Below are 19,251 nucleotides of genomic sequence, written 5' to 3' on the forward strand. Positions count from 1 at the left end.
GAACTGAATATTATTTGGCACAATACAGTGTACAACTGAGCCACTAAATGGCTGATTTACTAAATTATTATTAGATGAGCTCTTGCTGTTCCAAGTGAAAGTGCAGTCACTGTCTCTCTTCATGGTGTGTTCAAATTGTTCTGTGTTTAAATATTCAGCATGAGGCTAATGTGAACTGATGAACTGAGACTACAAACGTTCACTTTCAATACAGACAGAGAGACAGAAATGCAACATATCATGCGGCCTGTGGAGGTGAAAATGATTTATATTTAAGGATGCTGCTGCCGACTTGCATTACTAGAAGAAATTCTTAATTAGCTTTGTGTTTGATTCAGGAGTTTGGAAATGTAGCTAAAAAACATCCCCAAAACTGAATCAGCTGTGTGGCTATGGAGGCTTCAGAATCCCAGTGAAGTGGTACTTGAGCCTGGATCTCTGTCAGTGAAGTGCATGAGCTGCCACCACCGTGTCATACTTTACTACCTTTAGTATTGGAGTTGCAACTTAAAGTATCACCTGCAATTCAGACCTTGGCACCAGGGATCCTAGGAAAGGTAGAGGAGTGACATGGTGTGCAATTCTATGGGTTTCTGAGGTGGGGGGAGACGGGAAAAGGGAAAATAATTATTTTTTTAAAAGGTTAAAATAAAAGAAACAATTTCTTTACTGCCACCTACTGGAGTTGACAATAACCCTTTGTCACACTAAAAGCAGCAGCATCCTCACGCAGAGGACAGTTACGGCAAGCATTTAAAATACTGTGATCCCAGACACTTACAGTAGATTAGAATTTTTTATTGGTGCTGTGTTGCCATAACAACATAAAGACAGCAGATGACTTAAGCTAAGCTTGCAAAGCAAAAGGCTGCTCATCTGGCAGTTAAAATGAATACAGTTCACTTCACAAGTTCCCCATATGGACCCTTAGTGTATGGTAATGAGGATACCATATGGTGGGAGAAAATGCACAGAGAACAATTGTGCTCTACAGGATGAGTGAAGTGAGCAGGAAGTTATGAGGAAACGCAAGAGAGAGATTTGTGCGTGTGCTCTCTAACTCAAGGGTTTCGTTCAGAGGGGGGTTCTCTCCTTAATCTTCTCCTTAATATATACATGCACAGAAATGACAGAGAAACATATTGTACGTTTTGCAACATCGTTCATCATAAACTGTCAGCTGTGTTTGTAAATCAGCGTGGTAAGATCTTATAAATTTGTAATTCTTAAAAGGTAAAAGTGCTAAGTTTTTAGACAAAGTGCAGGAAAATTTAAGCACTTCTGACAAGTAGAAACATTAGTGGTAATCATTTTTAAAATGCTTGCATCTTTCTGCCTGCATGTTTAGCTGTAAATAATGCCGCAATGAATATAAGCTTTAAAAAGGGGAGGGGAGGATGAAATGGAATAAATATTTTTATTTTATTTCAAAAAGGATAAAAAGTAACAGTTGATCAGAACCATATGCATGCAAGATTCTGCTGTAAAGGTACGTATGCTATACAGTATGCTGTACTAACCAGATCCTAAACCCGGTAAGACAGCTTGCTAAAGGCTGCAAAGTCAATTTTGTACTACACATGCTTCATAAAAGATGAATATAAATGCATTAGTTAGACACGGTGAGCTAAATTAGAAGGTCAGGCAGGGCTGGAAGGGCTGAAATATCACACAACCAATGACTGTAATTACTCTTTTTTTAAGTCTATTAAGTGGTGTTGTTCTATCAAGGCTCAGGGGTATAGGACATGAAGTACAAGATAAAGTAATGTGTATTTATTACTCCCACGGGATCAATTTACTAGATATTTTCAGCTCCATGGAGCAAAATACACAAATGCAGCCTTTGTTACTTTCTTCAAATTGTGGCTTTTTCCTTCAAAAGCTCTGCTCCTCGAAGGGACCATGTTTACCTGTTCTGTATCTTCCTGCCACCCTCAGTAAATTGTTGTATTTAAAAACAATAACAACATAGGAATAGAGAAATGTGAGGATCCCTCTTGCAGGATGCTCAAACAAGTGGTTCAAGTTGCTCAGATGGAATGTGCAGACTAGAAAATCCAATCCCAGGCATGAGTTTTACCCCAAGGCAAAGCAGGAATCAGGAATGGGGAATGGCGCAGAGCTCCCTGTCATCATGTTAGCCCTGATCTATTAAAAGTTTTGTCATAGATTCTAAACTACACCATCTGCTCTAATCATTTGCTGAGTAAATGCTGACCCACTTATAAAGAAAACTCACTGAAATGTGTATGCACACTGGTGACCTTCAGAAAGGAAAGGGCTCCTTGCCAGCCATTTGTATGTGGCTCTGCCCTTCAGTGAGCAGTGTGGCTCTGTCTCTTAGCTCCCTCTCATTTCAGGCTCTGCATATTCCCAGACATGCCTCTGACATGGACTTTCATGGCAGCCTTAAATATCTTGGTTGTCTTCTTCTCAATAGTTTTGAAACTCCCTGAATATTTTCAGTAGGATAAACTGAAAACCAACCCCCCAAAACAAGCCAAATAAGCCCCTCAACCAACTAAATGCCCCAACTGTTAGTAAATTTAAAGCCCCCAACTGTTAAGGATTCAGTACCAACCTTAACTCCGGACTCACATTCTTATAAATTTTACAGTACAGTGTAGAAAGCAGCAAGCACATCTCATGCTCTCCTTGCTATACAGATGAACTCCAGCAGCTTTTCTTCATGTCTCCCCTTCCTGCTCACACTTAGTAAAATAATTTTCTAATAACCCTCTTGTTACACTGGGTGGAGGAAAAAAAACCAAAACCCAACCAAATATGTGCTTTCTTAGCTGAAAATGACTAACTTATGTTAAAATACAGCATCTTGAGTTAGCAGATGGAGGTCCAGTCCGGAATTTCCATTGGGTCTGTCTGAAGCAGCAAACGTGAGCTGCCTTGTCTCCATTGCTATTTTAACCTCTGCTAACATGCCTGGGCCAACCCACCCACATTTATAGACAACCTTTATTTGCAATATAAACAATACCTGTGACACGATGGATAAAGGGCAGATCTGTTGGATTTCATATGGGCAAAGACAACTGCTTTTGCCAGCCACTGGTTCCTAATAACCACCTGTCTTCTATTAGTGTCCTAAACGAGGAGGTGGGATATGTCTTGAGGGGGGTCTAACAACTGACCAGAGAAAAGGAGCTGAAGGGATGGTTTAACCCGGCTACATGTGCTCTCTGCTCAGCAGGGAGGTCCCTATATGATAGAGAGAGTCAGGCTCCACTTTCATCTACATGAAGAGAAACCAGAAGTAAAGGTCCCTTCAGTAAGGACAAGGGGTCTCCTAGAGAGAGCATTTGCACAACAGATTGGGAGAGAGAGGGCGTCAGATCACAGAGGGGGTCCATGCAGTGACTTGCTTCTCAAATACAGAGTGACTAATCTTGTGCTTAATCTAAATACAAGTGATGAGTTGTAAGAGGGGTGAAAATGGCAAATAAATTCTAGGAAATCGCATATAAAGAGGAATTGTTGTTATTAAATCATTTAGGATGGGTGTGTTTCAAATCTAGCTCACAGTTGAAACTGTTTTACAGCTATAGCTGTGGAGTTTTAACAAAATTGCACCATTGCAACATATCTGTTAAGGATTTATTTCAAGAACTGTAGGGTAGCTACATGAATGAACCTCGACGCACTCAACATGTTGTTGTCATCTGAACTCACCAGTGATTTTCACTGCAGTTATGTATGCAAGAACCAACAACACGTGTGTATTTGTGTGCACATATGCAAACATATGAGACAGGTAAATTGCACACATCCGCGTAGGCTTATTCCCCAGCTCCACAGGCAGGCTCTCTACAGACTGCTCCTAAGGACAACGATATGATTTCTTAACATTAGCATCATGGTATTTCTTTTCACTTCTCCCCAGAGATCCCTTGTTTCCTCTGATCTGTCTCCTTTCTGTATTAGAAAGGAAAGACTATACTGCCCCGCACACTCCTGGTACTTGGTCTCACTCCAAGATTTGGGTGCTAATCCCACCACCTCTGTACTGCCTGTCTCTCAGTGCATGCGTTTGTGTGTGTGTGTAGGTACAGACACGCACATCTGCTAGTGACAACCCCACTGGCTGCTTTCCCTGACCTGCTCTGTGCAAGAAGGGAGCAGGACTCTGGCCTGTAGCTGGCTCCACAAGCCCAGCTGTCAACATCAGCTCCCACTCTTTTTTCTCCAGATACTATATATTGCATTTCTGCTTTAAACACATCTCTACATCGACTCAGTCTAGCAGTCCAAAGACCCTAGTTCTCAGGTGCTCCTGTTCTCCTTACTCCTCCTATGGGAGGACATTCTCCAATGAAACTTGGTTATTGAAGCACTGGGAGACAGAAGTAAAAAATAAAAATCTGTCTTTTTTTTTTCCTATTTCCAGCAGCTGGGTGGAACATTTAAGAAAAAATAAAAAAATTAAAAAATCATCCCATGCATGAACAATGAACACTTCTGAAAATTCCAGTTCTAAACCAGTGGAGATCAAACTTAGATAGCCTCAATAGTTTTAGAAAAGCCTGTTGGCACAGGTATGGCTGTTTACTTCTCACTTCATAACCTCAACAATTCTCCTTGACTGCAGGGATAAGTCACACAGCAGAATGCTCTTGTTGTTCCATGAGAAGGACTTGCATGCCCTTATGAAGACAGAAATTATAATGGTTTCAGTTTCTTGAAAGATCTTTAATTCATCAGTAATGTTTCAATGGAATAATGGCCACAAAGCCTAGCAGCAATTATAAAAATGTGGTTTGCTTTACTTATTTAATCTATAAGTACAAGCTTTTTAATGAACAGAAAGTGATGATGCACTGCCAAGACAACGGGGAAAATGGAGGAAAGGATATACTGCTCTCCTCTCTGCTGTCTCGCACTCTGTCTCTCTCGTACATTTGCCCTCTCTGCCCGTGGTTCCACTGTGGAAGCCATATGGCTTCCAACTCTCTTCTAAGTAGCCACTGAGAATTGTCTATAGTGGAATACTGCCAAAGCCCTTCCTGGTTTAATGACATGGGGAAGAACGCTGTGCAGTGCTCACCCAGCACAGAGACTCACTGCGTCCTTGATTATGATCCTGGAGCCAGCAAGTGATGCTGGGAATTGAACCATCAGTGCCTCAAATACAGAAGTCGACATGTGCCAACCCCTGCTGCATTCAGTCTCTGTGCATGGCATATTAATGAGTCTTGAACTTGAGGACCAACCTTCAAGCTTGTATAGAAAGAATTACCCAAAGACAAACAGAAAAAGGTCCTCTTTGTCCTGTTTCCCTCTAACCGCGCATAGTGACGTTAGTTTCTTTACTGAGTTTGTTCAGTACTTAAACAGTAACTTTCTTTTAAGGCTATCACATCATACCTCTGCAAACATAACCTGAGACACTGGGCTCAGGGAAGATTTGCAGCATTTCTTTCAGGCGTTGCAAATGCCTGGTGCATAGTGAAGGCTGGTCTTTTATTTTCTGAGAAACAGTTTTTCTCCACGTGCACATTTGGCAGCAGATGCACGGTGCAGATGAAAGAGCCTCTACAGAAGGATGCTGTCTTTCTTTGGAAAGGGTTGCACCTCTGGAGGGAAATTTGACAACCTATGAAAGCTGTGTCCTGCTGCAAATCTGTCCAAAAGTCAGAGAAAGGGACAGCTTGTAGAGGGTGAACAGAGCCAATGTAAAATGTAACTCTCCAGGATGCCATGTTTCTCTGGTGGTAAGAGAGAAGGACAACACACCATCTACCCCAAAACCAGTCTACAGCCCTCCTCAGCAAAGATAAAAGACTTAATGTACCTGTATTAAAGTCGCATACTGAATTTTATTTCTGTCAAGAAATAAGCCAACTTAAGTTACAGTGTTTGTGACATATCACCTTTGAAACACTAGAAATTTAACTAATCAAAGCCCACAGCAATCCCCTGATGAAAACCTACTGACAGCTACGGAAAAAAGGTCACAAGATTTACCCAGTCACAAAGGCATGTATTATTTGAGGGATCTAGACTAGGACATCAAAGCCCAAGTTGTTTTATGCCTCACGTCTGCAAATTCACATTTTTCTTTCCATAAGCCAAAGGCGGTGTTCTCCAAATACACACACTTGGCCAATTTGACTCCTCAACTCACTCAGTAACAGCCATGATGCTAGAGCAAGTGAAAAGATAACAAAACAACGCATGGTGGCACTTGGTCACATACAGTGACTGCAACCCATGCCCAGTATTGCTCAGTGTTCCTGTGGCAAAGACCAACACTTTTTCAAACACTCCACCTCTTTTTCCGGTATATCACAAAACTCACCACAAATTCTCACCAGAAAAGGTACAGTATAGCAATGGAGCAAGAACAGATATAAATGAAGACCCAGACAGTGTTTTCACAGTACAAGGCAGAAGTACTGGAAGCCTATGTGAATTATTCTCTTACTTCCTCAGCTTTTATTCAACAGAAATCAACAAAAACTCTCTCACTAATTTTGATGGGAACAAAGATCAAATCACTTTATTATACATTGTTTTAATAATTTCAGCAATCCTGAAATAAAGCAGTATATAATAATTATTATCCTAAACCAATACATGGTGCAGCAACAGTGGACACACATTCCCTGAAGATCCAAATAACTTGATTTTATCAACAGTGAAGTTCTCAAAATTATACTGGCAAGTACTACTGTGATACCAAGAAGAAACATCATTCTCCTATGTATAAGCTGCTCAGGTTCCAAACTATCAACCAAATATGTGTTCTTTGTTAAGTGTTTCAAAACACAGAGTAAGGGTTGCTTTTAGGAAAGGCAAGAGCTGTTTGAGTTAGCTGTGATTCAGAAATTTACAGAAGCCTCATAAACCTACAATGAAAGTTGCTGACTGGGCTTTACTGCTCATGCCTCTGTTTCAACTTATCTGGGTTGGGTACCAAAACAGGACCATTACATTTACAGTCTTGCATTTTCAGACAAAAACATGCAGCAACCAGCTTTACCATATTTAATAAAACAATAAACTTTGTGCTGACCTTTGGCAAGCGTTCGGGGTCACCAGGGTGCCGGGGTATAACCTTCTGTAACCTTTGGAAACCATAGTCAATGGTGGGTTCATTCAGAGCTGAAACAACAACAAACATCATCATGATGTGACAAACACATAGCAAGCAGGCTCTGTTGCACTGTAACAACTGGCAATGCATTGCAAGACTACGGAAGGGTCACAGCAAAATCCCCTTTTACTGAAATCAGCACTGACTATGAAGTCTTGGTTCAAACACTGAGGTTGGTTCTGAGGCTTTGGTTCAAACAGCAGTGCAAACCTTCCCACTTAAGTACCTAAAACAAGTTTGCTGGAAAATTTGGGGATGTTGTATACTTCTTCCAAATAGGAAGCAATTATTATCTCTGAAAGCCATGATTAAATTAATTTGATAAATACACCCCATGTTTCGTGTTGAGTTTTTCCCTGCTTTCATACTATGAAGAAGGTCCTTTGTGATTGCAAGAAAAGACAAGCAACTATTAGGGTCTCTCATTGTTCCAGATTCTATTATATGTTTAATATGCTCCATGTGCAATGATCACATATAGTATTGTTGTGAACTACAGGAATTTGTCTTGGCAGAGGCTTTATTATTTACTCATCAACACTGACTTCAGCAGCCAATCTCAGGCTCCGAGCAGCACTGAACTGATCCAAAGTCTTAATGAATTGAAAAAAAAATGGTTTTAGTTCATCTTTCCACAGTCCTTGTCCAATAAAATAGAAGGGAGAAATGATGGAAGTGGAACACTTTAATCTTCATAAAAATGCTGGTCCGCCTGCATTAATCAAACCTCTGATTGTGCCAAGCCTTTAAGCACACGCTTATCTGTAAGCACATACTTAAACCCATTTGCTTTCAGCAAAGCAAATTTGAGCATATTATGATTTTTATATGATTGCCTATAATTACAGGGGACTGCATTGAATGACCTTCTAGCTATATTTCCAGTCATATGATCACTTTAAAGCTCAGATGGTAGTGAGACTTCAACATGTGCTTAAAATTTCCTAAGTGCTTTGGCGAACTGGAACAACAGTCAAGCATTCTCAAGCATCTCCAAACAACAGCGCATCTTGACTCTCCCATGCCAATAAAGATGATGAAATTTTCCACAGCAATTTGTTTGCAATTTTTTTAATTAAGTGCAAAATAATAAAAAAAAATCAAATATGGATTTTTATATATTCATCCTTTTTTTTTTGTGGAAGGGTTTGTAATTTGGGGTCATTTTAAAGTTTCTGTTATTTTGTCTTAGTTTATTCATAGCAAAAAAAAAACCAACAAATTCTTGCACAAAGTTTAACTTTTAAATTATTAATATATCTTGCAATTTTATGGTGGTTTTATGATAAATTTTATTATGTGGCTAGAATGATGCCATCTGATTAGTGCAAAGAGATTTAGCATCAAACTGTATCTCGAAGCCTCACTTGTGTATGCACTCCCATGTGGCTTAACAGTGCTTATCCCAAAGCAAGTTACGCTGTTCCATCCGTCTGATAAACACGGCACAATTTTTTTACCTTTCAAGTGAAAAGAACATAATTTCACACTCCTAACATTAAAGATTTTTAGCCAGACCACATTGCTATCATTATAGCAATATCTTGTTTTTAATTAATTGCTGTTCCATGAACAATCTCACAGAACAGTCCACTTTTTAACAAAACTGTTCCATTTAAATTATTATTTCCAAATCACATTTCTACAGCAGATGGTCTCACTGGCAACCAAAGAGTCAGATTTTTATAGCCTCCTGGACCTTCAGTACGTCCCAGCTCTGAAAGCAGGCTCAGCGATCCTACTGCAAGTTGGGGGAGAAGGTTGTGTTTGGGAATTCACATCTAGGCAACAGCAGTGAGACAGAGGTGTGTGGCTGATGGGACTGGCTGGAGAGGCAGACAGCCCAGCAGAATCTCAACATGTCTGTAATATCAGAAAGGAATCTTCCGAGCATATCCTGAAATGTTAGTGTTATGGTAACACAAGACTAGAAATCTTTCTAGATTTTACTTTACTTTCTGGGTTATTATCTGAAGTTTTTAATTTCCCTAAAGATCATGGCATCCCTCTAGCCACCTCAGTTTTCCACATGCATTTCCTTTTATCAGGAATATCTGAATTTAATCTTTTGTTTATATTCAGGTCATTGTATGGAAAAGGTGAGAATAACACTTTTCCCCATGTTGTGCCCTTGTTGTTTTTGGGATGATTTGGCTTTTTCCCCATTTTTCTTTTTATGCCTTAGCTACATGCTGCCCACTCTGTTGTGTAGTTTTGCAGAAAACATTAGAGTACCTGGGTTTGTAAACCCCCAGTTTCATTACCTTTTGAGTTTCCTTACATGGCTTCTTATTGTGGACCCATGTAGTTTAGACCTTCTTAAAATTCTGCAATAAATTAATTTACTGCTATTTATTTTTATTATAAAAAATAGCATTACTTTGGAAAGATTAAAAAAAAAACACCCACTACAGTTCTAATTTACATTTCTTTTGCAAATAAGTTAGATGATTTTAGTGTGGTTCTGTCAAATGTGTTTCTTCTCTAATTCAGCCTAGTTTATGGCCATTTTCCCTTTACATCCTTTGGGAAGGTAGTTACTAAATTCTGCAATATTATAAATGGAGGCCAGTTCTGAAATCCCCCCAGAGATAGCAGTCATTTTCTCGTATCTTCCCACACATTCAACACATTTGAAATCCACAGAGTATTTCCTGTGAGTATTTTGTGAACTAAATGACCAAAAAAAAAATGTTAATTTTATGGTACAATCTCACCAAGCATCAAGCATCCTCTGAGAAATACTGAAAACTTTCTGCTTCAAATAGCTTCAGCTTTACTTCAGTGGTGGGGAGAGGCTGCACACAGCAATCTGCAGGATTGGGTCCTAAACTGTAGTTGTCAAATATCACTCAGTCTTTAACTGTTCAATCCTTTCAATATTAATTAAAATAAATAAGAAAAAAAATCTTTAACTGCCTGAACATCTAACCACGGATTGGATGAGATCAGCCCTCCATTCCTCAGTACATTTATAATCCAAGTCAAATGTAATTACTCATACCTTAAAGAAAAAGCCCTATTTAAATACTTAACCCCACCTTCAGTGCTAAGGCCACACTAGTTCCTCTGTCAGTAGCTGGAAAAACTCCAAGGAAAAGGTGATATTCTGATCTCCAAGCACTGTGGAAGCGCCAGAGCTCAGGCCACCATTTGTGGCAGCTAAGGCAATGTTCTGCCTTTGCCCTGACTACACAGGAGCCTTGTCTCTGCCTTTGAAGTCCATTCAAAGTAACACATTTCCCATTGCTCTAATTCAAAGAATGGGGTTGGATTTTTTTTTCCATGATTAGAAAAAAAGAATCAATAAGAAACTGTTTGTGTTCTTGACATCCGTACATTAGAAACAAGCTAACAAATACTGTACTTAAAATGCAATCCCATTACCCTAAATTTTAAAAGTACTATTGAAAGTACTACCAACTTTAAAAAACTGTACTGAATTCAAATAGGTCCCAAGGCTAATGGAAGCAATTTGTATACCAACCCAAACTGACTGGCCCACTTTTCAAAATACAGGTATGATAATCTTGCGGTTTTAAAAGGACATTTAAATTGAAAGACTGTGAATTTAGTACATAATTATACCAATAGAACCCTTTAACTTGTCAACTTGTAAATCTAAAAGGCTATCAATCATTTCTAAAGAGGAAATAAACCTTAAAATTCTTTGATTGACAGTGCTTACTTTTTATGTAGAAAAAAAAAGGAGTAAAGTGGCCAGAAATCCATTTACAAAAGTACATTGTTTTACATAGGTGAGTAAAAAGCCAATAATTACACCTCCAAAAGACATATAAATCAAAGTAAGTACTTTTTCCCTCACTTACATATTTTAAGTTGCAGTAAACTTCAGGTAACTTTATATTAAAATACTTTTCCAAATGCAAAGCTTATTGAAGCCATTAATAGAGTAGCATTTTCATTTAAGCTAATATAATCATTTTTGCAAATACAAGATTTAAGCCATTTTTCTCCTTCCAAACAATAAACTTTCAGCCTGTCTCTTGTGTGAATTAACTAAAATTACACCCAGGTGTACAAAATCTGTCTATCTACCCCAGTGTATGAGTTAAAGCACAATATTTATTATTCTTACCATTTTATGAATTACTTCTTAAACCCTTGAGGAAGAACTTTCTTTCAAATTAGACTCTAACAGAATAAGCCATGAAGCTCTTTATGCAGCAAGTCTAAAGCCATAACTTATAAAATCTAAGGCTTTTAATCAAGAAAATGCACAAAGTCTATGGAAATAAGGATGAATATATCATATTCATCTTTTCAAAGTCCAACTTATTTTTCAACAGAAATGCTGGTTATGCCTCTGAGGAAAATATTTCCACCATAACTATAATTTCAAATTCTGCATGAATAATGTTAATAACTGCATGTAGACAATCCACCATGTTTAAAAGTATTTCTTTTTTTTAACTAGTCATGGAGGGCATTTTTAATATTTCACATAATGAATTCCTACTGTGTCAATAAAGCTTTGGTTGTTAATTGAATGACTGTCTGATGTATCTGAGAGAGGAATCTGTTTCTTTGACCATGCTGCCAATTTGCAGCAGAATGATCGACACTTAATATCAGCAATTAAAAGGACCTGTTCAAATATCGTATGGAATTTGTAGCTTGGGGTAGTGTAGGAGAACTCTTCACCGAGAAAAAATCATTCAATGAGTGCAGAGAGTAATTGAATTAGACACATTTTAACGTTATTGTTCAAAGAAAAATAAACACACACTACATAGAAGCATTATGGAAATATTTCTGAATGTAAAACATATTCAGTTAATTTGTTTCCCATGCATTCATGGTTTCATTTATTCCTTTTTATTTTTCAGCCCTTGTTTCTTTTTCATTCTGTTTGACCTAAAACCAATGAGAGAGCAGCACTTAGACCTATGAACTTCCCATATGCTTTTCCAGTGGAAAAGACTGCAAGGAGAGGGAAGGGACTCTAAGGGCTCAAATAACAAAAACAAAAAAAGGCTGAAGGCTACAAACAAATTGGCTTCAGGTCCACAGGTCTGACAGTCCCTATCTCAGATGAGAAAGCTGGTCTTGATTGTTTTAAGTGAAACACCCAAGGAAAGGCTGCACATGGGAAGTAAATGTCACACAGTGCTTGCTCCTCTGGTGCACCAGAGAGTCACTGGGTTTTTTGGAAAGCAGAGGCATTGGTGGGAAAGTTTGAAGAAGGTAAGCATGACCTGCAGAACTGCACAGCTATAATGGCTTCAGATAACGTCCAGGAGGTTGTGACTGCAAGAGCGGAATGGAAGAGGATTCTTTAGACTCTATCTCTTCAGAAATCCTTTTTTCTTTAAAGTTGATTCTACAAAAAAATTAAATGCCTAGTGGCAAGTTCTGAACTATAATGTCAATGAGATGTGGCTTAAGGGTCTACAATGCAGCCGTTTCGATTTTTTTCCCATCTGATAAAGCTTCATCAAAACATAAACAGCAGTTGGCTCTGTGGCAAAGACACACACATCTCAATACCTCATAGCCACAGAGGAATATGAAGAGATCCTTGAAAAATGCTGCAGGACTGTCACTGCAATGCACACCAGGCCAGGAACACATTTAACATGTCTGTCCATGCCCAGATTAAACCAGGTGAGAACATTTGAAGGCACAGAAAATCAATATTTTAAACAAAATCAAGGGTAGCTAGGAAGGCAGAATTTTCAATGGGAGCCTCTCAACCTTGGCATCTTCAGAGGCATTTTACACCTAAGGACTTCTTGTAGACATTTGGCCTCTTCTTCCTCTCAGATGCCTACCTCTATATAAGGAGCTCCCTTCCTTTTTATTCTATATTTCTGCTGAGAAATGGCAGCATAGGGTAGAAGCAGCAACAACTGACAGTAGTCACACAAAAGGTTGCTGCTTCCAAACCCGCACTCTTACTTACCAAGCATGGGCTCTTTGATGTGGTGGAAGCAGGAGCTCCAGCTTCTCCTAGAGGCAAGATGCTCCCACCAAGCTGATCCAGGGTATTGAACCCTTTGCTAACAGTCTGTAGCTTCTGTCTCTAAGCCCTGGGTGATTTCTGTTAGAAGCCCCTGACCCTAACAAAATAAAACCTTGACTTTGGGAGATAGGAATAGGACAAGACAGACCATATTAATATCAAATTCCAGGTTCCAAAATGCCTTGCTAAGGCCCTGCAGTATAGCAATACTAACACTGGATGATATTATAAAGCAACATCTTGAAATGGCATTCTGTAAGCAAACCCTACCCAACAACTTTTATATATAGTGGCCTCTTTATGACTGCTCTACAAAGACAGGAAAAAACCAAAACAACCCAAAACACTTCAAAACCCCATCATCAAATGAAAAAAAGAGTCTGTTTTGCAAATCTCCCTGCAAAGACTATTTCTTTGCTAATTAAAGGCCGTTAAGTGAAAACATGCAAGCATTTGAGCTATTTGTTGTTGTTGTTGTTGTGAATTTGGTTTGCTTTTTATAAAGTTTCGTTTCCACTGACTTTCCCTGGAGTGTTTATTCCCACAGGCAGTGGAAAACGGAAGTGGGTGGGACAGCAAGAGCCTGCAAGAAAGGTTTGAGCTAGAAAGGCCCTTCCAGCGCTAACTCAGAATTTCCTTTCTTTTCTGGTCTCAGTACTCCTTGCTCAGACATATTCTTGTGCATTGACTTTCCATTTTTAAAATCAAACTGTGACATGATGTCATTTTTTGTAATTGGAAAGAGATAGACATACCCAAAATAGAATGCCTATATTTTATTGCTGTGTAATGCCCAAACAGACACCACCATGTGCCAAGCAATAAGAAAAATGCAGAGCTGGGACAAATGATAAATCTAGAGCTAGATCTCCTGAGTTTCCCTACTGACTGCTCTTTACTTGAACTAAAGATGCAATAGGTCAGTGTTTGAGGCAGCTCCACTGTGTTCATCAGTGTTGTTACAAATGACAGGCGTGATATTCTCTCCCTGGTAACAATTTTTCCCCAGCAAATAAGAACCAGAGGAGTTATTTCCATCCCACCTAGATCAGTCTCTGCAGCCAGCAGTGTGCTGAAGATGCAAGGAATGCATGTCTTGAGCCAAATTTTTTATGAAAGTTACAGAATGAAATTACCAGATCTGTCTAGCAAAAATCATGCTTTGGTTTCTCAAAATACATTAACTTTGAATGCTCACTCATAGCAACCTGCAATCTGGCTTGAAAAAAAAGAAGTCAAACAATTTGTGAGCTTCAGAGTTTCTTCCTCCTCTGACTGCATTGACCTCTTGTCTAATGGGGAAGATTTGGCCTTAAGGGAATCTGAAACCGAGTCCAATTTCAGGCGCTGGAATTTAAACATAGCAATTTCAGAGCAGGTTGGTAGAATTCACTGGGGATGTATGTACAGAGGGACAGAAGGAAATTAATGCATGGTTACTTCATCTAGTCATGGAGGTTAATTGGTGCATCTATGGCTATCATTATAAAAAAGGAAAGAATAGCATTTACATGTGAATATTTTCCTTTTTGTCAGACACATTCTGGTAATGCACATGAGCACGCAGCAAAATATCTACTGAAAATGGCTAGCTCTCAGTGGGTTACCCCTTCATTGAAATACACATGTACACACACACACAAGCACAAAAATGCATACAAGCCACAACTGAACATAATGGGTGCCTAAGGTTAACTATTAGATCTGTATTTGGGTTTTAAAAATATAAAGATGCTGCAGTTATTTTTAAACCACTGGTTTAGAAACAGATGCAGAGATGTAACATACAGAGTGTAGGAAATGCTAAATGTCACCTCACGTAACCTTTCCTTTCTTTTTTTCCTGTTCAGATTTTCTACATTTTTCCTTTGCATGGACATCTTAAATCCTACATTTTAGGTGCAGACACCTTTAAAATTTTCATAGCCATAATTTTGTATGACATAGTTCCTTTTTGTCACCCTTCGCAAACTCCTTTGGGGTAGAAAGCATTGAAAACCATTGTTGTAACGTATTGGTATACAGAAATATTTGCTTTTGAATAACCCTTCTCTCGCTCACAGTTTTAACCTGCTGTTTCTCATCTTCTTTTCAGTTTATTTAAAAAAAGCCTGCTACCATAGGCATAAATGAAAACCTCAGTGTCCTGTCTGAATGCCAAAGCCATTCCTATCAGAAAGTACCTCAGCCTCAATTTGGCTGTTTTTCAAAACTGTAGACTACTGATGTGCAAGTGCACTATGGTCAGAGCAAAAAGAGTCTTCAAGAGAAAAAATTGGAAAAACACCAGCTATCACATCCAAAATCTCTGCAAACGAGATTCACAGAGAAATACAAGTAGAGCTGAATCATAAAAACGAGATGAACTGTGCCTAGCTGTAATGAACATTATAGGTGTGATGTTCTTGGAAGACACTGACCTCCTGTGAGGTTTAACTTAGGTCATTAATCTCTTCCCATACTTAAGCTTAAATCCCTTGAGAAAACAATAGTTTTCAAACATCTTTATTTCTAAACATTAGCTTTGATTTTTCCACATGACACTGTGATAAGGCTACTCACCTGAAAGCAACAGGACCATTTTGGATATATCCTCGATGAGGCAGCAAATTGTTTAAAAGTAAAACAGTTGGGTTTGTTGCTTGCTACTTTATGACACTTAAATAGAAATGTATCATTTCAGCGCTCTCAGTAGTTTCTGATTTGAGCAGCATCTACATCACTTGCTTCTATAATTTTTCAGGGGTATTTTTGCAAAAAATTTGACAACAACTGTTATCAAGGGTTAAAAAAAAAAAAAAAATCATACCAGCCTGTCTGATAAACATGTTTCCCTGCCCTCACACCCCAGTGAGCACTGTGACACTATACTTTTATCATCCAGTGTGTGCTCAGAATGAGCTTAGAACAGCAATTGCCAGGAATAGGCAGGCGATAAACTGCATTGATTTAACACATCTTGTTTTCAATCATGCTCAGATTTTCTGAGCACGCATTTTCCCTGTACTCCAGCTTGTAGCTTTTATCTGACGAGCTGATCCCTTTTCACTGGAAAATGAAAAGGTCGCACAATAAGACACGGTTTACTGGAACTTGAGCACGCACAAGGGAAAGTATTTTAGATAAATACTGTCAGACATAGTGGAGCTGAATTTCAACAACACAATTGCTAAACAACAATACTTATTACTCTCTAGAACAAGCCTACGAGCAACTTACGGCTCACAGCAGGGGAGATCTCAGAGTTAGGCTCAATAGTTAAAGAAACCTTATTCAAGCCTTTTTAAGGATGCAGTATCGCTTTTGCCTTACATGCACCGACTAGCCATACCTCAGGAGCAAACTAAGGACCATCTCTGTTGCTTTCCAAGGTAATTTATAAATGATGGGAAAACCACATCAATGACTTTTCTTTTTTTCTTTTTTTGGCAGGAAGGTAACTGACTACATGCTTGATTTAATGAAATGGGGTACTGGGTGATGGTAAAAAGAAAATTATCCATATGTGAAAGTAGTTTAACTGAAACTAATTCATTAACCAACATGGGTTGCTGAGGAGGTCAGTAAACAAGCGAGGAGTAGTATGGCATGACCCATCTACCAATGGCCAAGGTACAGTAGGCCCATAACAATAATTCTAATTTGGTTTGCCCTCCCTCTGAAGTGGCTGTGATGATCCTGACCAATACAGTACTGAAAACCAAATATCTTTATTTATTCCTGCCAGAAGGGGCAAAGAAAACTTCCAAGTTATTCTTTACTGCATTGATTATACCCAAGAAAATATCTCACCAATCAAACAAGGAATGTGACTTCATTTTCCTCTTCAGCCCAAGTAGACTAACACTCATGTCCCCACAAAGGTTCAGCTGCCAGTCTGCAGTGAAGGAGGGGTGACTGATTCACTGCAGTCACAGACCCCTTTCGGCACCTCCTTCCTATGCACATAAATGGAGCATGCATGAGGTCCTCACCTGCTTGCACATCTTGTACTCACTGCAGCACCTAAACCTACCAAATCCACTTTTGGAAGAGACTCATCTTTGCCAGGGTTTCCCAGCCTGCTCCCCTCTTCCGGCAGCCTTTCTCAGGACTGGGACCCTATTTTCCATGGACCCCAAGCACTGCCAGAACTCCCCCCTTATTACAGGTATTTCTGCACCACTGACAAAAAGCCAGCCCAGCTCCTTAATGAGTAACTTGGACTGCAAGTGAGAACAGCATGTTTAGTTGAGAATTTCCTTCAACATAGGTGATTTGCTCTGGCAGCAGTGGGTTCAGCCCATAGCACGTTATTCTGAACATGCCATGCCCCACTAGCTCACCCATGTAAGCAGTTTTACATGCCAAACATAGTTCAAATGGTCAATGTCTTCAGATGAAAGCAGTCCTTCCTGCTTTTTGTCTTTTCCCTGGTATATAATTCATCACTTTTGCTTACAATTATAGATAGTCCGTCAATCTCTGCAAGCATAAGACAGGGGTAAGAAACTTCAGCCCCTTTTGGAGAAAGTAAGTGGCTGTGCTTCTCCAGGTGACTGGTCACTAAGACACAGTCAGCTGCTGGCTCAGCTTAGCTGTAACAGTTAATGAGAAACAGTGATACCTCCTGTTGCTTCTGAAGTTGCAATACAAAGTCCCACAAAGAAAGTATCATCCCCACGAAAATCCTTTCCATTTGTCAGCAGTGTCGGTGCAAAACTGGTGTGAAATATTTATGTTTTCTTTGTTTCTCCTGAATGCGCTTATTAGTCATTTAAGCCCAGCATAAACTCATCTTAAATTCACTTTGTCCAAGATCCTTAACTAGTATAAAGCAGAATCATTCCAGCAATTTTTATGAAACTATAATAATACTGGCTGAAGCTTTACTGGTTGGCACTCACTTTATACTTTGCATATATGCATGAGATAACCAAGCCTCCACCTCTAGTCAGATACATCCATCTTTCTCCGATGTTCTACTCACATTGTAAGCCTTACAGAAAGAATATGGTAAATATTATTTAAATTACATTTTGAATTATAATTTCAAATAGGTAAGTCATAAGCAAAGTGATAGACCTCAAGAAAAGTCTAAAGTAAAATCCAACTTTGCACGCAATGCCACTTTACATTCAGCCCTGTGAGCCTGTCTGCAAGAAAATTCATACAGGCATCGATTTCTCCCTCTCACCAGGCAAGTTTTTTTGCTAGACGTGTAAGGTGAAAATCTGTGCTGCATTTTAGGGTTATCTCCTGCAACACAGGCAGAATTCTGATATGACTTCTTCATTAAGTGCTCATAATCCCAGAAATGAAAGTAACTCATTTCTTCCCAGGGTGCCTGTTAACTGAGAAACTCATCTTAATTGAATGCACAGATCAGTTAACCATCTTCAGATTCGCAAACCATTAGTGCCCCATTTGCACAGCAGCTCTGCCGGCAGGTCTCCTCCCACCACTGCGCTTGGGGGGGATCTGAGGCTCAGCAGAGGAGAGGAGGTGCTGGAGGCGATGAGCAAGCACTGCCAAGGGCTTATGCTCACGACAAAATGAGTGCTCTGGGGCCGAACAGGCCTTTACTAAATTGCTGGCGCTAGATCACCTTGCAAGTCAATTACAGAGAAATCAACAAATACTGCAGCTCTGCCCCCAAACTGGAGTTAAGTAGCCTCCAAACACGCCTACAGAGAGATCGCTAATCTGGAATCTGGAGTCTCGCAGGCATAAGAGAGGAGCAAGTAAAAAGAATTGCCTATATCATTCCCTTTGCATCTTGTCTCTCTCCCACCATCACAATTTACCATCTAGAATATACTTGGTAAACCAGCAAGATGAGTATGGAAATTAAAATATCCCAGGAGCTACTGTCAGCCTACAAAGCTGATGCTGCAAGAAGAAACTGTAAAAGGTGAGGAAGTGAGGAGTCAGACTGACACTCTCGGGTTATGAAACACTTCCAATGTTTCATTTACAGCAGGAGTGAACCAACCTTTGGGTTTTTTGGTGGTCACTGCTGAGTTTGGGATATGCAGCAAAACATCTCTGATGGTCGGTGACACCCCAAAGCAGTAACCACATCCCTGCACTCATCCATGCCTGCCTGCCAACTCACTAACTCTATTCTGAGGTAGCTAAAACTTTTCTGAAGTCAAATACGGTTCACCAA

At 39.4% G+C, this 19,251-nt stretch overlaps 1 protein-coding gene across 9 annotated transcripts in view; it reads right to left on the reverse strand.

Moving 5' to 3' along the window:
- EBF1 (EBF transcription factor 1) overlaps positions 1-19,251 on the reverse strand; it is a 279,371-nt gene that overhangs the window by 23,365 nt on the left and 236,755 nt on the right. For all 9 annotated transcript variants that reach the window (XM_062607528.1, XM_062607527.1, XM_062607526.1 and 6 more), the window contains exon 11: positions 7,034-7,122. In XM_062607528.1, coding sequence (XP_062463512.1) covers positions 7,034-7,122 — 89 coding nt within the window. The remainder of the gene's footprint in view (positions 1-7,033; positions 7,123-19,251) is intronic.

This window comes from Pezoporus occidentalis, unplaced genomic scaffold (assembly GCF_034315485.1).
Source record: "Pezoporus occidentalis ecotype Australia unplaced genomic scaffold, CSIRO_AGI_Poc_V1 ctg124, whole genome shotgun sequence".
Classification (NCBI taxonomy): Eukaryota; Metazoa; Chordata; class Aves; order Psittaciformes; family Psittacidae; genus Pezoporus; species Pezoporus occidentalis.